General features: G+C 40.5%; 1 protein-coding gene across 2 annotated transcripts in view; it reads left to right on the top strand.

Annotated features, from left to right (window-relative positions):
• GAB1 (GRB2 associated binding protein 1) overlaps positions 1-13,898 on the top strand; it is a gene marked incomplete at its 3' end in the record, with an annotated part of 102,561 nt that overhangs the window by 67,126 nt on the left and 21,537 nt on the right. For both annotated transcript variants that reach the window (XM_081999777.1, XM_081999778.1), the window contains exons 3-4: positions 5,277-5,490; positions 12,609-13,213. In XM_081999777.1, coding sequence (XP_081855903.1) covers positions 5,277-5,490; positions 12,609-13,213 — 819 coding nt within the window. The remainder of the gene's footprint in view (positions 1-5,276; positions 5,491-12,608; positions 13,214-13,898) is intronic.

Raw genomic sequence — 13,898 nt, forward strand, 5'->3', positions numbered from 1 at the left:
CTGAAGATGGAGAGAACAGGCTACAGATGTTTCTTCTTTTCCCCCTTTTGAATCAATAGTCTTAAAAAAAAAAAAAAAAAAAAAGGCAGGTGGAGAGGGGAAAGAAATTCTGAGTGGGAGTGCTTTTTGTATTTTCAAATTTTAAATGGGTAGCCAAAAGTGCAGCTTAAAATTACATATGAACTGCAGATAGTAAGTACTAAATTTTAGATGTGACGTCTGAAAGCCTGAAACCTCAGCGTGTGATAGGAACTTGGATCAGTCATGTTGCTGGTTGGGGTGCAGGAGGCAGGGCTGTCCTGAGCATAATACACAACGAGCCACTGCTGAATTCTCCGCTAGTGTTCGGAGCGGTATCGTGGTGATCTTCAGAAAAAGAGAGATACTTTGAGATTGTATTAAACTGAGAAAGCAAACTTACGAAATGCACAGGAACTTTTTACTGAAGCATTTGAAAGGATTTTCTCTGGGTTCAGCAGAAAGGTTCAGAATTGAGGATCGCTGCATAGCTTTCGTATTGATTGTAAGCTGATCACTTCATGTTGAAAACCAAACCTGGAATAACATGTCCGTGCATCTTCTGGACTGGACCTGGCTCACATATATTGAGTTAAATATGTGAACAGTGCAAGTGTTTTTTTTGTCTGTGTCCGTCGGCGTACGCATGCTTGCGCTCTGTGCGTGCACATGCACACGCGTGGCCCTTCGCTTCCAGGATCTTTCACTTGAGACAGTGTAGAAGCTGACACTAGAGGAAACTCCAGCAGTGTATTTCAGGATGTATCTCATTACATTAAGCAGCACAGATAACGACATAACAGACTTAATAAAAAAAAAAAAAAGAAAAGAAAAGGAAAAAAGTCCTTTTAAGGATTGAAGTGAAGGGTTTTTTTATTATGGCTCCCACTGTTGTATCTGTAAATTTTTGTTCAAAGTTATTACTCTAATATTTTTTTGGCCATTGGTTGTTTTAATGATAACTTCTGCATCATAGTAAACGGATTGAATGAAACATCTCAGCAGAACAGTAAAATCATGCGATTGCATGTCTGTTGCTGATTCACTGCCACAATGGGAAAATCCCATTTCTATTTTCATCTTTCTACCTACGATCTGCAAAGAATGCATTTTCTTACTTTGATTGCAATTTTGACATTTAACAAAATGCTTGCTGTAATGAGGCTTCTGTGTTTTGTTCACTATGAGAACATTTCAAGTATTTGCATAACTAGAATATTAAGAGACTATATATCATGTTGTAGAAAACAATTTCATTTTTGCTCTCATTAGAAAAAAACACAAAACCAACCCTAAATGCAAACTCCCACACTCAAATCTTCTAAATTGTCCATAAAGCACAGATACGGGAACATGTGGAATAAAGAAGTTTTATATAGTTAAGAAGGAAGAGAGAGGAGCCTTTTATTATTCTTGTTCAGAAAATATTCTTTTTATCTCATTAACTTTATTATTGCTTTATTAGTAAGGCAAATACAACAATGGTTATGAGGAAAAAGGTGTAAATTCTAGTGAAGATGATGCCTGTAACTGCTCTTAAACCAACCAAGAAGATAAAACTCTTGCCCTGTTTTGAGAAAGCTGCTTGTTCTAGCTGTACTGAATGCAGGAATTATAAAAACAAAATAGGATTCTTGTTACACTCATTTGCATGTTAAATATTCTGGATGTTTTTCCAGCTCCCAGTTATTTCAAAGCAGTCCGAGTGTCTGAGCTCTGGGAACAAACCAAATGACTTGCAACGTTCTTTGGTGTGCAGATGACCCCTTCCCTAAAAATCTGCTAGTCCAAAGTGGAGCTAGTTGGTGATTGTACTCTTTGAAATCGTAATAGGCTGCTGGGAGAAACTCTTTCCTTCATATCAGCTTCTGAAGTACGTGGCTAAAGACAATATTTGAGAGGGTACAGATAGGCAAACAGCATTCATTTGCTCAGTGATGAAAGTTCTTAACGTTACTGTTTTCTTCGTAGGCAAATTTGAAATCGCTTGAATGCGTAAAGCAAATAAATGTAGCCCAGCAGTGAAGTGCATTAGGCTAAGTTTAGTTGCTCATTAAATGAGGCATTAGCCTACACTCTTTAACACAGACAAAATGCCTGTGTGAGGATGAATTTCAGATCAGAAAGTTGGTATTTTAATAGTTTAGCTGAAAAAAAAACCAAAACAAAACCCAACCAAATGACACAACCCCCCCCCTCAACAGATCTGTAGGAGGACTCAGGGATTTTGTCAGGTGCTATCTGTGTCCAGATAAATGAGGCAGCTCATCACAAGGAAAGTATCCCTAACGATCCATTAACATTAATGGGCTCCAAATCCTTGCTCAGAGAAGAGAACATGAACCTTCTGAACAGCTGGGCAGTGTCACCATTAATACTCTGAAAATCAGAAGGCAAATGGTTAGCATGGGAACGGGGTGGATTATCATTGTGTCTTGGTAAATCTGTAAGTGTGTCCCAGATTTTTATTTTTTTTCCCCCCTCATTTTTTGCAATGGTTAGTTTCCCTTCTCAGGAAGAAACTAGTAGAGCTAGGAAAGGTGAGTGAAGGGAAACCAGATCTGCTTCTGTACCAAGGGAAATTAAGCAGCACCGGCTCAGTAAAGCTGTGACAAAGTTGTGTGAAGTTGGGAATGGGGTTGCGAATCGGAGGCAGTTGTTCGCTGCTGCTCCGAAGGTGGGAGCTGAAGGTTATCAAGTGAGACCATCAGGCAGCAGGTTTAAAATAAAAGGAAGAGGTCTTTTTCATGCGGCTCATAGTAAGGTGTGGAGCTCGCTGCCACAGGATGGTGGTAGAGGTCAAAAATATCGATGTGGTCAGAAGGGGTAGGACGAACTCAGAGAGGAGTCCTGGGGATGCAGCCTCTGCCCGGGGGTGCCCCGGGAGCGGGGGCGGCGCGGCGGGCCCGTCCCGCCACGCTGCGCTGCGCTGCCTGCGACCGGCTGCCGCCGGGGACGGCGTCCGGGCCTCGGCGGCTGCAGATCTGAGCCGGGGTACTTGGACTAATGGTCTTCACCACCTCGCCTGCTTTCGCCTGTTGCAGGTTGTAGCCAGCCTTTCACTACTTCTTCTTTCCCTCTCACACACACGCTTTTTTCCTTAGTCCCCTAAGAAAGTAGCTCCTTCTTTCTCCAAACCTGGTGGATACGCTGGTTTTCTTTCAAGCTTCTTGATTTTATTTTTTTCCCTGAAAAAGTTACCCTTCGGTCCTGTTACTCTTCCTGGGAATGCCAGTGCACGTTTATTTTTTTTTTTTTTTAAATGCATGAACCTCATGTAGGCATGCATCTTACTATATACCTGTTGAGCTCTCCTGACTACCTGTGGTCTAACTGACACACCCATCTTCCCTGGAAGCTGCGGGGACATCCTCTTTGATGTCTTTTTTCCCCTTGTCTGAACTTGGCACCAAGCAGATCTAATGACGTGAAGGTCACGGGTAGTCAGGGACAGGGAAGAGGGGTGGGGATTGTGGTACACCGAAGCCCTTGAGGAACTTTGTAAGTTTGGCCAAAGAGTGATAGCGTATCTGGCAGGAAACCCTTCTTCTCTGCTCTTGCTTGTGCATGAATTTACTTGCATCCCTTGGTTCTGGAGGGGACAGGACGGAGAGCTACTTGTCCTTTCTCCCACTACCTCTTTTCCAGGAGCAAGAAATACGTGCCTGGTAGGTCCGTTCAGGCACCCCTGTTCCTGCTATCAAACCCCAGTTCTAGGGGAACGCAGAAACATCAGTAGGTGCCTCAGATAGGCTCCTTCAAGCTCTTGAAATTAGAAAATTGTTAATATTGTAATATTTTAGCATGTAGTAAAGAAACCATTTTATTTGTGTGTGTGATGACTGGGTGCCGTCTGGTTTTGTCTTTGTTCTGCTAACTAGTTTGATGGATAGGTCAGGCACAACCATTTATAAAAATTTTTTTTTTAAGTTATCCTACCTTTTCAGGTAGGTTGAGTTGAGGAATTTTCATACACCTAGACTTCTTCCACCCACATGGGTGTGGTGGGATTTAATTTCTGAGCCTCTGTAAGTGCCATGGGAGTTCAAAGCAAGTACTGCTGTTCCCATTTCCACATCTAAATCACTCGTACCTAGTGTACACAGAACTGGAAGCAGGAGGGCTATATGAGGTCTGCTCATCTGGTTCTTCCCAGGATAGTGCTGGGAAGCAGAAGCTGGATGAAGTTACTTTCTAACTCCATTATTATCCAGGAGCAGTCTGCACTGGATAATAATCTGTTCATTTAAACAATGCTAATAATCAGTGTCCATTCTTGGGATGTGCAAATTGGAATGTACAGTGAGTTGCAAGTACAAGGGAGCCTTGATAATTGAGGAACAATTTGCTTAATTACGTTGTTCTTAGTCAATGTATCATTAAAACAATGAGAAAGTTTAATGATTGTTTAATGTTTGACAGTGTCAATATTTTCCAGTCTCTCAGCTAATTTAATAGTTGGGATACATGTATTTGGAAGGAAAAAAGAAGTTACTCTAGAATATACATGAACGGGAAGTGGATAAGAATTATAAAGACAAGGTTATTTAAAAAAAACAAACCACCACCGCTCTCCTCACCCCCCCCAACCCAAACAACAACAACAAACCACAACTGCTTAATTTATTGTACTAAAATAAAAAGTTGGGGTATGTAATGAAGGGGTTTAGTGGAACATGGTGCCTATTGTACCTCTGCATTATTTTTATAGTTCTAAGGGATCATCTGTTGCAAAAGCAGCATCTTTCGTGTTGTTTTTCAGATATTGAAGGCGCCAGTTCTTGAATGGTGACTAATCTCAAATGTTGAAGTGACCTTGGTCAAAAAAGGGATGAATATGTGCAAGTGCTGACTCAGGCTACCATATTCAAGTAATAACCTATGGGCCTTTGTTTGCGCTTGATTACAATAACAGTTTTGCGTTCTTAGCCGTCTTACTGCAGCTGTCAGCATCTTTGTTCTTTCTGTGACCAGAAAACAGGTTAAATAAGTCATTAAATAAGGCATACCCTGTGTTTCCAAGGCATACTTAAGAAATTGATTACAGTTTGAAAAAAATAAGGAGATTATAAAGATTTATATATAAATATAAATACACTGAAGCAAGTGGTAATATCCAGATATTCTTACGTCCACTGATTTTACAAATTTGAATTAAAATCTCTGACTTTTCTCATTCTCTGTTAATAAATTTTTTTGGTAGTATTGTAAGACAATTTGTTCATTGTAAAAAGAGTGCTTTGCTTCTGCGTTTGCAGATGCTGTGAAGCCACCGGTCAGTTCTTTACAACCGTCTGCTGAGTTGCCCTTGCCCATCAACACTTCACCGCCTTCCACGCAAGCAGAATCTTCCCTACCTCCTCCTTATCAGCTTATTAACATCCCCCCACTGGAGTCTTCCTCTGGCCAAGAAGATCCTCAAGACTACCTACTGCTAATAAACTGTCAAAGTAAAAAACCTGAACCTATGAGGTAAGTGACTTTTTTTTCCTTAAGAACACTTTTTCTTATTAACTCTTATTTGTGTTACAGGCTTTGTAATACAACGCTAGTTTGTGGTAAGAGCACTTTTTTTCTTTATTGCCAAGTCGTTGAACATTTGGATGCAGATAATCTGCCGGGGGGAAGCTACCTGTAACTTTCGCTTCTTTTCTTTCTGTATTTGAACTTCTTGCGGCAATAGTAAATTGTTTGATCAGCGCTAGACCCGTGTTGCATTCTTCAAAGGTGGACAGTAATTGCCAACATGAAGTATCAGATAAATGCAGTGATCCAAGCATTTCATTGTAGCTTGGAGTGATGCATGGCACAGACCAGAGAAGTACCCTTTCTCTAGCCACAGTCTGGTGTGCTGGGACTAGAAAAAGCTCAAGAAATCTAACCTTCCTCCCTTCTGATATTTGGTGCCCCAGTTTTGCCAGTTAAAGCTTTCATGGAAGGGATTCAGTAAAACATGCTGGTATTTACTATCACCTGACAGGTTACCACGTCACTGAATATAGCGATCCTCAAAGGGTATTTGTTTATTATTACTGATATGGTTCAGACTCTCAAGCAAGAGAAAGAGAGAATTATTTTTTGGTAACTAAGAATGCAGGAGACTTAATCCACTCAATTTCTGTATCCTGAATTTTAACTTTTTCCGAAGAACAGCTATTTAAAAACAAGCTCAAATAAGCCTTATTTCTTACTGAATAAAGAGTACCCACACAGTCAGTTCTCCAGAAGTGTGCAATAGGAAATTTTAAGGAAAAAATTGAGAATGCCTACTGAATTAAATGTATATTTATTTCTCCAACTGCTACTTCTAACTTAAATTGATGTATAGCACCTCTTGCACAGGAGGGTATGATATTTATGGTAGCTACCTGGGAAATATCACTATGGTTTTTCAGAATGCATCATAGTGGCCATCCGTGGAGCAGGCTGCCCAGGAACTTAGTGGAATCTCCGTCCTCCAGGATTTAAAAAAAAAAAAAAAAAAACCAACCACAAACGAACTTGACTGGGCAAGCTCCTAAGGAGCCTCACCTGACTTTGAAGTTGGCTTTGCTTGGAGGTATTGGAAGAGCTGGACGAGAGAATCTCCAGAGGTCCCTTCCAACCTTGAGTATTCTGTGGGAGAACCTTATAAATCTCTCTGGCAAGCTTCTTTTCTGCAGTAATTTAAAATAAAATCCGCTGGGGTGTTTCCAGAAAAATAAACAAAACATCATATTCTTCTTGTGATTGCAGACAAGTACATGGAGGGCTGAGGAAAGCTTCCTTTGAAAGTGTTTTCACGAGTATTTCACATACCCCCTTAGGGCCATACCTTTTAGTGGCGGTGCCTTCTTCATCAGCACCTTGATGCTGTGCCAGTTTTACCTGTGCCGTGTGCTCTCCGCTCCCTTGGCATTTTATCTCGCTGTGTTGTGCCTGAGGAGTTTCCTGCTCCGTTTGCTGATGATTACATGGTAGAAAAGTATCCACCCTTTACAGTCTTTCTTATAAAACGGAGGAACGAGCCTGCAGTTCCCCCAGAGTGTGGAATGTGCAGGTTACGGGCGATGTGAGACGTGCCCCAAAGCCTCCTGCAGGAGAAGGGGAAACCCAGTGTCTGCTTTCTCAGCGTTAAAGGTTTCAGTGTTTAGTGAAGTTTAGAAGCTGCCGGTGCCCAGTGTCACCTTGCCTGCCGAAAGCTATCCAAAAGTTTGGTATCGCTTCCAGAACGGCTTGGCGGAGAAGCCTTGGCTTTTCGTTCCAGCACCCTGGCTCATCGGAAATGTGTGTGAGTGCCCGTTTGCTTCTGCAAGGGGTGGGCACAGAGTGGATCTCGAACACCGCCAGGTGAAGCGTGTTTTTAGGAACGGTAAGGTTGGCACGTGCCGTTGACTTTCTGACCTGACTTCCACAGTAGTGTGACCTGTGGGTTAAGTAGAGGCAGTAAAGCCTGAGGAGACCAATAAAAGGGGGCACAAAAGGCGGCAAGGGATAGAGTCCACGAATGGCCTGCAGAATTTCTTGAGGAAGACACTGGTGACACAGGAGAGAAGGTATTTGTGTGTTGGGGAAGGCAGAAGGCCCAATGGAGATAAAATGCTAAGGGAACTGAGAGTGTAGAGCTTGGGAGTGTAGAGGTGGCTTAAATAAATGATGTTTTTATAGGAATACTTGGAGAGAGTGAAACATGGCGTTGTGATTACTTGGAAATTATATGGGCTTAGTGTATTGTATTTAACTAAATTCACTAAATAACTGTGTCCTTTTGTTAGAAGGCTGTAATACTGAAAATTCAGAATAATAGTTATGCTGGAGTTTCAGTTCCACCTGAAAGGACTGCTTATGTTTTCTGTCTGGTACAGTAGGTGTTCTGCTGGATTTGGGCCAGAGTATAGAGGATATAGACCTTTTCCTATGAAACTAGTGTCTTCTGTATCTGCATTGCGTGTTACTAAGGTGAGGGTACTCTGTGCACTACCGCAGTCCACATCCAGGTGAAGAAAAAATGAAGTGGCTGCATCCTTTCCCTATTAATTTCCAGACTTGGAACAATTTATCTGTGTATTTCATACAACCTTTTTTACTTAGTGTAAAGTGCAAGGCTTAATAGATGTAATTAAATAGGCAGGTATTGTTACTTGAGTGGTTTGTCTCTAGGACGTTTTCCCTTTAGAGTTTAAAGTTGCCGATATGCAGAGGGAACACTTTCTCTTCTAAATTACATGCATGTTACTTTAGAGATAATCTGGGAACCGCAGAATTTTATTTCAAGGCTTTGGGGTTCTTCTCCGGGTGACACGGGTAACTGTGAAACATAGAGGAAGTATCCAAGCTGCCTCTTTGAAATTTTTAAGAGTTGTGGTGTTTCAGAACTAACAAATAATTTTGAAATCTTCATTACTGTGTCACGCAATGCACCACGCACTGTTGTGAGGATATGTTGGACCCAGCACTTGCAGCTGTAATAATCATGCTGTATTTTGTCTAAAATAGTTGTATGCTCTGATTACTGTTGACTTGAGAAAGAGCATTTTTTGACTGTAGCATTTAGTGAGATTTCAAGTTTCGTATTTGGATCCTAAATCAAAAAATGCAGCCAAAGACTGTTTCCAAAAACCCTTATTGTTCTGGCTCATTCGAGAGGTATATTGAAATACTAAACGCTGTCTTCCTCATCTTTCCTATGTTTATGAACCAGCCAAGGGTCACCCTTTCTCTCGGAAGAAGGGCAGGAATACCTGCTATTAGAAGATTTTGAAAGTAAAAAGATTCCACTGCAGTGAGTGAAGAGTAGCCATTCTTGGAACGCGTGTGAGAAATTAATCACAGAGCCATTAACTTGCCTGAAAATACTGTTTGTTTGAGATGCGTATTGCATGGTGTTCTGTGAGTTTTAACAGAAAAACTATGTCATTTTGGCTTCCATTTTCTGGAAATAGAGCTGGTTTGTTTGTTTGTTTATTTATTTATCTATCTATCTATCCACGTTTTTACTATGCTTGTTGTTTCTGCCCCAGGTTGCTGCAACGCAAGAGCAGTTTTTTGTTGCCACTTTGTTCCTAGTATTCTGTTTAATTGGTCATATCGATTCCTGCAGATGGGAAAAGAATCAGCTCAAAAGGATGCGTGGTCGAGCCTGAATACAGCGTATTAAAAAAGGGGACGATTACCCTTCAAGATTAAAACACTTCTAAAACTTTTTTTTTTTCCTGGATCTCTGTCAACAAGTAGTTTTTAGCACGTGGAGGCGGGCTTTTTATTCGGTCCTCCCACCTCAGCACCCCACCGCTTCTGTGTGCCTCTTTAATGCCCAGTGCTTGTAGATCAGCAGGCTGTACAGTTATCTCTTCTTGATACGCGGAAGGAGGTGTCCAGTCCTAGCACTGAGCAAGGAATGGTTTGGCCAGTTAGCATAATTTGCAGATATGTGATGCCTGCATGTGATAACACCGAATTCATGTCACAGTCATCCTCTGCTTATAGAGTGAGGAGTTCTCATTGTATTATACCCAACTTGGCCATTATTTTAAACCAAGGTATAAAAAAGCATTAATACTTACCTTAATAACCAATTGTTAATGGACTATTTAAGCCAATTGATTTTTTTTGTTGAGCTGTTCTAAAGTGCATGGGGAAAAATTAACATTTTCAGGTAAATTTAAGTGTAGAAGTCAACAATCATCCTACATATGAAATCCTTTAAAAAAAAAAAACAAAACAACAAAAAACCAGGAGTAAAGTCTGTCCTGAACTCTAGCCTTAACCTAAATTTCCTCAAGGTAACATGGATCAACTATGCATTGTGGATTTTCAAAATTGTACGTAGTGTTCTTATCCTGATAGTGGTTAATACTGACTTCTGAAAACTAGCTAAACTTCAGAAGCTGAATTCCCTGTCTTAATTTTGGCATAAAATGCTTTCTTGGCGCATGTTTCAGACTGTCTTCAAACTTTTGGTCTTGCAAAATCAGATTGGTTACAACCCATTCATATTTTGAAAACTATTTCAATAGACTAAGAAGTTGATTCCAAAAGATTATTTTTAAAAATACAAAGTAAATCAGAAACACCCTCCTCTAATGCAAAATGTAAGTCTTTGCCATCAGCTAAACAAATGACAGGCCTGGCTGCCTCGTGTGTCATGGTTTTGGAAAGTCTTCTGTTTTTGTAAGTGCTTGTGGTCAAGAAAGAAGCAGCAGCATTCACTTAGACCCAGAAAAACTCCTAAATTTAAAAATTGTAACATTTGTTGCTTACATATGATGGGTAATCCTTAAGCACTGGCATCATACATGTGCTGCCGTTGCATTTTGGGCTTTGGTTATATACTCCTGCATGTTTTTGTAAGATGAGTGTAGTGTTTATATTTTATTTCTGGAGTTTTGGAATTTTTTTCATTTTAAAATACAACCTAGCGAACTGGAACTAATAATTTTGGTTCTACAATTGTTTGTCAGTGTCCAGCTTCTCTAGACTGCCCACTTTATTTTTACGGCATATAAAATACAGATCACAGTCCTTGCCATGCTTGCTCATGTAAAACTCACGTGACTTTAGCTGGGACGTTGGTCTGAATGAATACCACAGAACTAGACAAGTACGTCTAGAAAGTGAGGAACTCCTATGTGGTCTATTTTTTGCAAGTGTCTTAAACTTCCAGTGGTTCATGAGTGAATCTGCAGCAAAGTAAACTGTTAGCAAACGAGGTATGTTTTTGACGGTCAGCATCGTAAGGTATATAAGAAGTTTCACTTCCTTGGTTGTGCCAAGGATAAATACTTACAGAGAACATTCTCTTCTTTTTTTTGGATCTATTAACCTAAATACAGATTAATGTTCAGAGTCACCTAGAAACCAATTCCAACCAGTGAGACAGAACTTAAATCTATGTTTCAAATAGTAAGCAGAGTAAAATTAGTGTACTTTTTCTAAGGAGGAAAAACCACACCAAAAAACTAAGAACAAGGTAACAGAAAAAGGTGATACAATTAAAGCTGGAGGATAATTCTCATAAGCTGCTCAGACGATGGAAGATTTTACCTCTGCTATTAAACAGCACAAAAACCCGATGGTTAGGTGAATGATATTTTTCTTGACTGCAGATGTCCAGTCTAAGCTAATCACATCAGTTCCCTTGATAGCTGGCAGGGAGGCTCTTTGGGAGTGATTCATCGGGTTTAGATGGATATCTAATAAGAACAGATTGTGTTTCACACAGTCTCCATTACTCCAATGACTGCAGAGGAAACCTAAATGAATAACTAAACTGGATTCCTTTCTCCTCAGGTTACCAGAACCCCAGGAGATAAATCCAGCTGTCCCTTAAGAAAGAAAGTTTTGTGCGACCTTATCGATAAATTGCGATTCGAATAATAAATTCTGGTTGTGATCACTTTGAGCTATAGAACCTCTTAAAATAAGTGGAAAAAATACTTCCTGTGGTAGTCATGCTGTTGATTTTTGTGTATTTTGTTCCTCAGAAGTTTTGTGGACTGCATGGTCCAGTTGCTTCATAGAGCTTAGTAAGAGTAGTACAGCAGCTATTCATTGATACACACGCATGCTGAAATATTTGCATATGTGTGTATAAATTAACACAATGGTATGGTACTGTGGCGATGAAAATCGGAAATATAATGGTATGATTGATCAAAAAGCGTATGGGCTGCATTAACTCCACCTGTGTTAGTATTTTGCCACTGGCTTGACTTTCATTTAAGCAAGGAGTCAGTTGGTAGCAGAATTTCTCTGCCTGGAGCAAGGTAACTGGGAATGTTAAAAAAAAAAAAAAAAAAAGATTGCAGTGTGTTTACTTTTCATATAAGTTTACTGGTAGCATTAATAAGTGCTATTCTTAAAAAAAGATGGAATTTCCAAAGAAATCAAAGGTAAACCACTGTGCAGTTTTATCTAACACTGCCTTAACTTGCATTCAGGACAAAAGCACTCTGCAGCACATACATCCTACGGTTGTTTTTTTTCCCCCCGAAGAGCATGCTATCTTTCTCCTGTTTCTGTTCTTAGCCGTTATTTCGCTCTCCTTTATGTATTTCGAACCAGTTTCATCTGCTGACCATATAACTTTAGGCATGCACTTTCGGGTGTTACAAGCAGTCGTATTTTTTCCTTTAACATTTTCTTCATACTGGTTGGAACTAGAAAGTACTGTAAACCCAAGGATTGAGTGTATTATTTTTACCTTTAACAGTGCCATTAAAGTGCTGCTAGTTTGCAGCGTCGATTAAAAAAAAAAAAAAATTTTTAAAAAATCCCCCAGCCCTCAAGCAAACCCTGCTCCAAATTGGTGTCCTGGAAATCACTTGCTTCATGAAACATCAACTTGTTGTTTAGCTGCTGCTAAAGCTCCACACTTGTGTTATCTGTCTCACATGCATGGATTTGTATGTATGTCGTTACTTAGGATCATTTGTAAATACTACTATTTGTTTAATAATTGAGTTCCTGCACTTCACGGAAAAAAAAAATTAATTGGAAGAGACTGATAGACTTTTTAGTTGTTTACATTTTAAATGGTGTGTTTATTATTTGCAATGTTTGTTTTTCTTTGTCTGTTCATCAGCATTTCAATCTTACAATCTTCTGTGTAGATCTCACGCTGACTCAGCAAAATCCAGCTCTTCTGAAACAGACTGCAATGATAACGTGCCCTCTCACAAAAATCCCGCTCCATCAACGAGCAAGCATGCTGTGAATGGCTTTTTTCAGCAGCAAAGTGTCTATGACTCCCCGCCTTCTCGTACCGGACTGACACTGGCAGACTGCAGCCTTTACAACCTGCCCAGGAGTTACTCACAGGATGTTTTACCGAAGGCAGCGTCTCCGTCTGGGACTGACGCAGAAGGAGAGCAACATGTTTTCAACACCCCGTCAGCAACATCTTCCTTAGATGCACAGATGAGACACATCTCCATTAGCTATGACATTCCCCCCACGCCTGGAGGTACTTACCAGATTCCACGAACTTTTCCAGAGGGAACGTTGTCTCAGACTTCAAAACTGGAGACTATTCCAGATATTCCTCCGCCTCGGCCACCAAAACCTCACCATGCTGCAGATCGATCTCCCGTGGAAACATGTAGCATTAGTCGCGCTGCTTCAGACACTGACAGTAGTTACTGCATCCCTACAGCGGGAATGCCGCCCTCACGCAGTAACACCATTTCAACTGTAGATTTGAATATCTTTCGTAAAGGTCAGTATTCCATCTTTTCTCCTGCCCTTCCAGAATGTTTATGTTGAATGATGTCATCTTGCGGGGAATGATGCGATGTGAACGGTACGAATGGGCTGGATAATATGAGGGGCGTTTTTAGCCTTTAAAAAAGGTGTGTAGCCCTTCACAAAGCAGTTTGTGGTCGCGGTGCTTGAAATACGTAAGAAAGAGGAAAAAAGAGAAGACTATTAAAGGAAACCATCAAAACAGCAACGCACGGAACATCGATAAGGGATGGATATTGCGCTGTTGGCATCCAGTCTTAGCTAAAAATATTTGAAGACCTAGACACATTTATGGTGTTAACTTGTCTTTAGAAAACAGCAGTGAAGAACTAATCGTCTGGGTTTTTTTGCTAATCAGCTCATATAGCTGAGTTCAGTACTGCTGTTACCAGTCTCTGCGAATGACCCAAGTAAGGTTAGCCTACAGTGGTCCAAATCTGCAGAAGCTGAAAGTGTTTCATGAAGGTCAGTGGGCCTTGGAGTATACCCAGAGCTTTCAGATCAGCCCTGATCTGGTGACTGTTGCCACCAACCTTTATTTCCCTCCTTGTGATAGACATGCATACTGCAGTTTTTAAGTAAGGTTAAAGTTGTTCCTCATAGGCACCTAAATGTTGGTATTCCAGATGTGCTAGTGCATTTTTTTACTGTTTTTCCCT

The sequence above is a fragment of the Phaethon aethereus genome (assembly GCF_964289735.1).
Source record: "Phaethon aethereus genome assembly, chromosome: 4".
Lineage (NCBI taxonomy): Eukaryota > Metazoa > Chordata > Aves > Phaethontiformes > Phaethontidae > Phaethon > Phaethon aethereus.